This window comes from Penaeus monodon, chromosome 8 (genome assembly GCF_015228065.2).
Source record: "Penaeus monodon isolate SGIC_2016 chromosome 8, NSTDA_Pmon_1, whole genome shotgun sequence".
NCBI classification, from domain to species: Eukaryota; Metazoa; Arthropoda; class Malacostraca; order Decapoda; family Penaeidae; genus Penaeus; species Penaeus monodon.
The window spans coordinates 46,423,108-46,433,107 of NC_051393.1; the positions used below are offsets into that span (position 1 = coordinate 46,423,108).

At 40.7% G+C, this 10,000-nt stretch overlaps 1 protein-coding gene across 3 annotated transcripts in view; it reads right to left on the reverse strand.

The window, feature by feature from the left end:
* The window catches only part of LOC119576379 (transcription factor btd-like), a 73,065-nt gene that overhangs the window by 9,257 nt on the left and 53,808 nt on the right, over positions 1-10,000 (reverse strand). For all 3 annotated transcript variants that reach the window (XM_037924039.1, XM_037924036.1, XM_037924037.1), the window contains 2 exons: positions 4,094-4,177; positions 2,392-2,520 (listed from right to left, as the gene is read on the reverse strand). In XM_037924039.1, coding sequence (XP_037779967.1) covers positions 2,392-2,520; positions 4,094-4,163 — 199 coding nt within the window. In that variant the 5' untranslated portion in view covers positions 4,164-4,177. The remainder of the gene's footprint in view (positions 1-2,391; positions 2,521-4,093; positions 4,178-10,000) is intronic.

The following is a 10,000-nucleotide window of genomic DNA, read 5'->3' on the forward strand; positions in this document are numbered from 1 at the left end:
GGGGAAGAGAAGAGAAGAGAAGAGAAGAGAAGAGAAGAGAAGAGAAGAGAAGAGAAGAGAAGAAAGAGAAGAGGGAAGAGAAAAGAGGGAAGAAGGCAGAGTGAGGGGGGAGGGGCGGGGACATTGCCCTTGCCAGTCCCCCCTCCACGTGCTCACACTGCGAACAATAACAAGAGAACCTATCTATCCAAGAGGAGCATTTTCCATTCCTCTTCATCACTTGGTTCTCACTTAAATAACACCTCCCCCCCCCCCAGGCCCCGCGCGCCGCAGCATAAATAATGCTTCCATTAGTAATCATTCCACCGATCAACACTGGAATCAATCACGATAAAACAAACAAACAAACAAACAAAACAATGAAAGTATCAAGCCGTGAGGTTCTTGAACTCTCGTGTAAAACAAAGGGATGGAACTAAATATACAAATGCAGCTTATTTTTGTTATTTTGCCAAGGAGAGAGAGAGAAAAAAAAATATTATCGTAATTCTTCTACAATTTTGAATCATGCTTGAATACAAGAGGACAGCAATAATAAGCGTTAACAAGAACGGAGTGACACGAATTGGGAAGAGAATGAATGAAAATAATTCATTCCACATGGCAAGAAACAAAATTACATACTAGCCTTGTAAAATTATTCATTCTCATTCAAACCCTTTTTTCTAGGTATACATTATCATAAATGCACCTTTTTTTTACTTGATATATACTATTATAAACATACTTTTTAACTTGATAAATACTATCTTAAATGTAGTCTTTGCGTAGAGGTATCCCCCCCTTAATACTCCTCAAGCACAGTGGTCTTCAAAAGGTTAAGAATTCGTGACCTGTAAGCATGAAACACTCGATCGGCCATCTGTTGACTGCTTATATTTTTCCAAGGACGAAATTTCCAGTCTGGCTTCCTATGCTCTGTGCAAGTGCAGTGGGGATAATCAGTAAATATACGGGTGATAAAGAATACTCAGTAAAATCAGTAAAATTAGTAAATATAAGGGTGCGTGATTAGCTTGATACGGAGAAAGAGACGGGCTGGGTGTTTTTACAGGGAGACATGAAGCCAGACTTACACTGACCACGGATGTACAATATTTATGTAATGATATATGCTATACATATACATACATACATACATACATAATCACACACATACACATATATATGTATATGTATATACAATACAGACAAAGACAAAGGCAAAGACACAGACAAAGCCACAGTGTATGTGTGTGCGTGTGTGTGTGCATATACACATAGGTGTATTTATAATATATAACATATATATATATATATATATATATATATATATATATATATATATATATATATATAAATATATATATATATATATACATACACATATATATATATATATATATATATATATATATATATATATATATATATATATATATATATGTGTGTGTGTGTGTGTGTGTGTGTGTGTGTGTGTGTGTGTGTGTGTGTGTGTGTGTGTGTGTGTGTGTGTTTGTGTGTGTGTGTGTGTCTGTGTGAGTGTGAGTGAGTGAGTGAGTGAGTGAGTGTGTGTGTGTGTGTGTGTGTGTGTGTGTGTTGTGTGGACACACACACACACACACACACACACACACACACACACACACACACACACACACACACACATATATATATATATATATATATATATATATATATATATATATATATATACATACATAAATACAGACAGACACACACACACACACATACACATATATATATAGGTAGATAGATAGATAGATAGATAGATAGATAGATAAATAGATAGACGTATAGATAGACAGATAGATATAGAGATGGAGAGGGAGATGCGAAGCAGCGAGGAAAGAGTGCAAGCAGCGCGAGGGCCGAGCAAGGGCGGCGCGGCGGGTCGCGGGCGCAGCGTGAGGCGGCGAGCACAGCCTGTCTCAGTCTCCACACATCCGGCCATTGCCTTCCTGCTTGACTCTCTATTACCGAACAATCTCTATTTGAACTGTCCTGTTGACAAATTATCCTGATGCACTATTAGCGGCGCGCCATCCATCTTCCGGTTCAATTAACCTTTAAGCAATGTATTTATCTGATTATGTAATTATGTACTGGCAATGTATGTATAAACTCTAAAAGTATGCAAATGCACAAGCACACTCAGGCATACACAACCGCTATCCTTCCACACATCCAAGCACACATCACGCACGCACGCACCTACACACAAAAATATATATATAGTAAGGTAGCTAGACAAACTGATAGACAGATAAACAGACAGAAAGTTACAGAGATAAATAAATATGGAGCCACACACACACCCACACAAATCCTGTTCATATCCATCACGAGAAAAGAATCAGCCTCGCAACGTGAAGCAAAGCGGGTTCTTACCAGACGACAGATGCGAAGAGTTGGATTCAAGCGTGTTGACTTGCTGGCTGATGTCGCTGCTGTAGCCGAGGCCCTGCGTGGAGGAGAAGCCGCTCTGCAGCGTCGAGCTGTTGCCTCCCGTGAGACTACCTGTGGGGACAGTGAAACTCGTGAGGAGGGGGGAGGGGAAGGAAAATGTGCGGGCGATTGGGGGAGGAATGCGAGTTCTTCGTTTTCCCTACGTCATCTGCTGGGTATGTCATCAGATATGCAGGAAAAAAAGCAATGAAGAGAAAGAGAAAGTCGAATAGTTCTGTCTGATTCCGAAAAGAAGGAAAAACATTTTGATATTTATTTAATACTCGTACAAGTTAACACAAGACGACCTGTGAAAAAAATCTAAAATATAGCTGGATTTCCGTGGCTAACAGACCAATTGTATATCATTCATGCAATCCAAAACGCCTAAACGCTTGCATTTGGCTTTACGATGCCTCGCCAAAGAACGCAGCCATTCGGACGAGTTGCCCCGGCGTTGCAAAGGTGGAACAGAAAAGAGCTGAGGTTTACCGTGAAACTAAGGAAGCCTGCGAAGAAAAAAAGATGCACATTCGGTAATGAAGACCTGTCCGGAAAGACAAATATTGTAATAATCCCACAAAGCGCCAAGCTGAGGATAATACTACCCTGTGGAAGACACAGGAGCACCGATGCACCCTCCCCCCCTCCCCTCACCTCACCCGTCTTACAGTGTCCGTTTGCCTTCTGCCCGAACCGCGAACGCCCCTCCCCCCCTCCCCTCCCGCCGGGGCTTTATCTCAACCAGCCCCCGACCAGGACCCCGACAAGCAGATGGCGAAGTAGGCGACGTCTGCGGGTTCGAGGTGGCCTTCGTGCCCGCCGTCTTCACCCAACAGGTCCCCTCGCACGTACAGAAAGCGTGTGCCCGCATCGTAACTTACAAAGCGATCTGGAGCGGTGATATGAGGAGTCGTATACTGCATTTTTCGTCCGAGTCATTGCAGAGTACACGTACCAAATTTCCCATGAGTTCCATGACGGACGGTGTGGCGCTGATACTGATCTAAACGCCTAGTGAACGCTGCTTGAGGTTTAGGAGTAATAAAAATCTTAACTGCTCTTGTAATGCAGCCGCCAACGACGACACAAATCACAGGCATTCCATTTAAATCGCTAAATATAAAACAGATAATTCATGACTATATCATAAGCTGAATTTTCCGCTATAAACTTTTCTAAGTGACTCTTTGCCCCCTCCCCCCCTCTGCAACCTGCGGGTCCTAGCGCGTTTAAGTTTTGAAAAATGCTCCTACTGAGTACTTATGGCTGCCATAGTACAGGAGATTTAATGGGGTCCCGCGATGGAGCGTCTTAAACTTGAATAATCTTGACGTGAGATCACAGAGCCCTTGAGTTTGCGAGAGTTAGCCTGCAGGCTCTTGAATCTTTCCCTCGTGAATTTGGCCGAAAGGACTTTTTATATGCTTACTGACAGACATTTGTTTCAGTCTCTTTCAAACAAAGCTATTCAGACAAGGAGCTTTTCATAATTAGATAATAAAGATCTACAGCAATCTTACTCTATACCCACTCATGAGAACCACTATATTTCATACAAACCCGTGCACAAGAAACCTCATGCGGTTCAATGAATGAAATCCCAAAAGTATGAATGGAGTCACGTGACTTAGAAAAACCTTACCTGGTATGTAGGAGGAATAGTGGGTACCGCTGTAGCTGGTCCAGTGACTGTCTGCCGTACCCAGGCCCATCGACTGTGTAGGATCTGCAAGTACAAATGTAATTTACTAAGGATACAGGGATACAGGAAAAACAACAACGGCGTTAGCGCATATCATAAGTTTCTTGCAATCTGTATGGGGGAAATGGGGTAATAATAATAAACATTACGATTTCGTCAAAAGGAAGTTCCACAGTTTACCTCGGGATTTTACGATAATATCATCCCTAGTTTTTAAGGGGCAATAATTTGTTCCCAAATTTAGGAACCGTATTATATGTCTTCATAATGATAATAATATTGCGAACCCTTCGGATCATCATCCCACCCAACCACCTGTTCGAAAGGGCTGATACACAATCGAAATTTCACTATTAAAGAGTGGAAGACATAGCACCGACGTTTAAATAACACGTGTACATAAAGTAGAAATCGCAGCTGTATTGCGTCCGTAATGATCCGCACAACTTTATTTCAATCTCGCCCCAGGAAGCAAAGGACTACGCTACGCTGGCAACCATCGGTGCTTCGTCTTTCTATGATATTGAAACAAGTCAGGCGGAATGATTACATAGCCCCCGCCACGGCCTCCGTCTCATAACTCGCACGCACACACCCCATTCTCTTCAAAATTAATTGTATTAGCCCTTCTTTATCCTTCAGAAAACGGGAATTTCACACCGCGTCGAGTGCACAAAAAACGGCGTATGGTGCGCCGTCGACCACGAGGCGCGTCAGTCTGGTGGCAAGATGGACCCATCATTCCGGTCCGCTTACTGAGTGCATCGCTGCCTTGCGCACCTACCTGACACACACGCTAATTATCAATTACGAAATCAGTAACGCTACGGGAAATTAAACGTTATCATTTTTTTTTATTCTTCCTTAGCTCCCGGACTTGCGTCGACTCCGGACGAATTAATATTGAATGCGATTAAACTCAAGTTGTTGTTTTTTTATCGTGCAAACTATATTTATACGCGAGAAAATTAGACGAGGCGTCTTCAGGTAGCCGTCAAGTGTGACCATAGTAACACGGCCGCCTCAAGTGCCGGAACACTTTGTCACTTTTTTCGGGTAGATTTTCGACGACATATAGTGCGGAAGTATAAACGTTAATGTACGAGGAAACTTGCGCTTGCAGACCTGTGTTTGTTCTTTTGTTTCTGGTGTCTGTTTTGAGAAGATGGCTAACAGGCATCATAACAATACGTGAATGATTTTTAGCTGGCCTACATAATCTAAAAACATAATAAAAATGGTTCATAGGCACTTATTACATATCCCAATAAAGATCAAAAATAAAAATAAACTTGATTAAGCAAATAACAATAATAAAAATAAAATAAAAATAAAAATAAACTAATTATATATATATATATATATATATATATATATATATATATATATATAAACACGTTAAAACAGCAGTTTAAAACTCAAGAGCAAGAATAAAAGACGAAACAACCTCATAAGTTATCAGAGATCTCCCGATAAGGGCAGGAGAGAAACCCTTAACAGCGGATGGACGCAGCCGAGGTTGACTTCAAGAAAAGGGTGACATGCTGCTAATGATGAAACGCCCTCCCCCCTCCCATACCCACTATCCTTTGCACACACACACACCCCATCCCAGCCACAGGTAACCGCCAAAGCTGTCTGGCCGTCTGTCTGTCTGTCTGTCACATGACGTGCGAGGAACACAGATAATTACGTCATAATGGCTAGTAAAGCTTATCACAATTCGGATAATGGGGTCGCTCTGCAGCTTGCCCCCTGGCCGCTCCAAAGGCTGGCGAAGGAAGCAACTGCATAATGGATCGGAAAGGGAAGAGGAGGAGGAGAGAGAAGTGGAAGAATAGGAGAAGAAAGGAGAGGAAGGATGGGAGGATAAAAAAGAGGAAGAGATGGAAGGAGAACGAAGAGGAAGGTGGAGAAGAGGAAAAAAGAGGAAGAGAAGGAGGAGAACGATGAGAAAGAAGAGAAAGGAGGGGGAGGAGGGGAATAGGAAAAAAAAGAGGAAGAGGAGAAAGAAGAAGGATGATAGGATAAAAAAGAAGAGGAATAGAAAAAATGAATAGGAGAAAAAAAAGAGAAAAAAATAATAGGAGAAAGAATAGGAGAGAATATGGAATGATAGGAGGAGAAAGACGAGGAAGGGTGAGAGGAGAAAAACAGGAAGAAGAGAAAAAAGAAAAGGAAGGAGTTGAAGAAAAAGAGGGTGCGAAGGAAGAGAAGAGGAAGAAAGGGAAAAGGAGGAGGAAGCTGAAGAGAAAGGAGTAGAAAAGAAGGGAGTAAAGAAGGTGAGGAAGAACAAGACGAGGAGCAGAGAGAAGAGGGAGGAGAAAAAGAGCGAGGGGGTAGAGGAGGGAGGGAGGAAGGGATAAAGAGAAAGAGGAGGAGGAGGAGGAGGAGGAGGAAGAGGAAGAAGCGCAACAAATTTTCACCCGAGGCTTTGTTAGGATTGGGTCACATGATCGCACAAGCACCCGTTCTCAATCTCAATTAAAAAGGAGAAAAAAAAAAAAAATCTTCGAATACAAGATCTCTACACATATAAACGTCTCATAAATTCTCCCTCCACAAACATTCGCAAAAAAAAAAAAAAAAAAAAAAAAAAAAAAAAAAAAAAAAAAAAAAAAAATATATATATATATATATATATATATATATATATATATATATATATAATATATATATGAAATTTTTTTTTTTTCTGAAGCCTGGCCGGTTGCACTGTTTCAAGGGGAAATACCTATTAATCTCATTACCTGTCAGTAACACATCGAGCTTGAATCCGCCTCTTCCGCGACGGCTCAAGAAACTATATATTAAAAGGAGCTTCGGAAACTGCGCGCCATTATATCGGCCTTTCATAATAATGATAATAATAGGGGAACGGAGAGATATGATAACGCATGGCAGGATTTGAAGGGCAATGGAAAAGGGGAAGGAGAAACAACAAGGGCAAAGGAAAACGGGAAAGAAGAAGAACAAGGGCAAAGGAAAACGAGAAGAGGACAGAAACGGGCAAAGGAAAACGGAAAGGAAAAAAGAACAAAGGCAAAGGAAAATGGGAAGGAGAATGACGAAGGGCAAAGGAAAACGAGAAGTAGAAAGAACAAGTGTAAAGGAAAACAGGAAGGAGAAACAACAAAGGCAAAGGAAAACGGGAAGGAGAAAGAACAAAGGCAAGGAAAACGGGAAGGAGAGAAGAAATTGGGGGGAAACACGCGTAAATACAAGTTACTGACAGAATTTACACATAAACGTTAACGGCTGTATATGTATGTATGTATATGTGTATATATATGTATATGTACACACACACACACACACACACACATATATATATATATATATATATATATATATATATATATATATATATATATATATATATATATATATATATAAGATCCACACTTTTATCCACTCTCTATTTACAATCGCAATCACTAATTAGGTAAAAAAAAAACTGTTTTTGGCGCGAGCAATTCCATTTGCAATCAGATACAGAAGAGAAATTGCGTCGAAATGACAGGTAGTACGGCTAGTTGTGCTAATGAGTGCATTCCACGAGAGACGTACAAAGTGTGTTTCAACCTCGTAGAAATGAGGTAATTTTTGGGTATGAGTGCGTGGGAGCTGCCGTCTGCGAGTCCAAGCTAAGTACTAAAGCCAATCTTGGAAATTACAGTATCTTTTAGCGGAGTCACATTGATTTGAGGAGTTTCAGGGACGACGCATTGCTCTGTCTCATGAGGATATGCAGTCGGGTTTTTTTCTTTATATATATATTTTTTCCTTATATTATTTTTTTTTCAAACAATATAGCTTTTTTGTTTTCTTTATTAAATGTTTTATCAAACTCTGGTGTATTAGGAAACTATAGTATTTTATTTACTATCAAATTGCGCTGTAATGAGAAACTACACTTTTTTTTCCTAAAATACATTATTTTTTTTATTTGCTTTACCAAACTGTCTTGCGCTAATATTACAATATATATATATTTTTTATTTGTTTTATCAAAGTATGTTGTATTGAGAAACTATAGCCTTTTTATTATTTGCCGAAATCGAATTGTGCTCTACTGAAAACAATAACCTTTCTTTAAATCGTTTTTTTTTTATTTATTTTTTTATTTTTTTTTTTTCTATTTGCTTTATCAAAGTACACTGACTGAGACATTACAGCCTTTTTTTTCTTTTATTTACAATAGAGTGTACTATACTGAGAAACTTTTTAAAAACACTGCTATAGTATTACGACAAGTATAGAATTAAATCATACATACCAAATATAATCTAAATATCTAGTCGAACTTTGAAAATACAACAAGGTATTCGGGAAGGAAAAAAAGGCTAATTAGCAACTCACAAATGTAAACAAGAACGAAACGCTTAAAAGAAAAAAAAAAAAAAAAAAAAAAAAAAAAAAAAAAAAAAAGGAACAGCGTGATGTAGAGGGAAGAAGGGATCATAGCAATAATAACAAGGCCTACCTACATCCGGATACGTACCACACACAGCAATATGATGGAGACCGCGATAAGATACATAATTACAACGTCTCCGCAAGATACATAACAATTACCTCTCGATCTCGACAGCAGGTGAAAGAACGCCGTAATGAACTAACAGTGCCAAGTCCAAACGTCCTAGGAGTTGAGTGGCTTCGGATCCCTCGGTGATAAAAAGACGGAATATGCCGGAGAGAGAGAGAGAGAGAGAGAGAGAGAGAGAGAGAGAGAGAGAGGAGAGAGAGAGAGAGAGAGAGAGAGAGAGAGAGAGAGAGAGAGAGAGAGAGAGAGAGAGAGAGAGAGAGAGAGAGAGAGAGAGAGAGAGAGAGAGAGAGAGAGAGAGAGAGAGAGAGAGAGAGAGAGAGAGAGAGAGAGAGAGAGAGGCGAGGGGGGGAGGGAGGAGGGAGGAGGAGGGTAGCAACTTGCCCGCCCCTACGTCGTTCTCTCGGTCACGCTCGCCCGCCATCAAGTAATCGCTCTCCCCGTAATTACCACTGCATTAAACACTTCAGCGATGGATGGCGGGCCAATTTACACACGCTTCCAGGGAGGAATATAAAAAAAAAAAAAAAAAAAAAAAAAAAAACAGACGCCTTTTGTTTCTTTGTTTTGCATGTCGCTAATTTATATTGTGACGGTGTGTTGCTCTTTTTCATCACTCTTATGATTTCCCCCTTACTATAGAAGCACTCACACGCACAACACGCAGTCTTCCTCAGCACGATTAATTTGTTACGGTGCTATAAAGATGTAGCGAGAGCAGCTGTGGTAGAAAGGGTGTGCGGAGTGGACGGGCAGCAGAAGGTAAATATGGGAAGCAGGAAAATCAACATTACCAGTGTAAAAAGTAATATATATACTAAATACATATCTATTATATATATATATATATATATATATATATATATATATATATATATATATATATATATATATATATATATATATATATATATACATACTGTACTTTACATACGTGAGAACTTATCTGTTTGATATCTACCTTTCTATATCTATCAGTATACACATACATCCACATACGCAATATATTCTACCTATTTTTTCTCCAGGCAACCTCTACTTCCCTGCAGCCTGAATCAGCCGTGATCGAGTCTGGGCGAGCCGCCGCGAACGCCGTCGAGACCGCCGCCGCCGCCGCCGTCGCCACCCTTGACGATGCGGCGTCGAGGCAAGGGCTGCTCGCCGGTGCCACGAAGGTCAACGAAAGCGATAATCCTGGCTAAGAGCGCGGGACTTCCGGCCAGCTCGTCTTCGCGTCAGGTGTTTCCTCCGGGCGCGGGAGGCGGGTGCCCTCCGACCCCGCCCCACCCACGCCCCCGCTC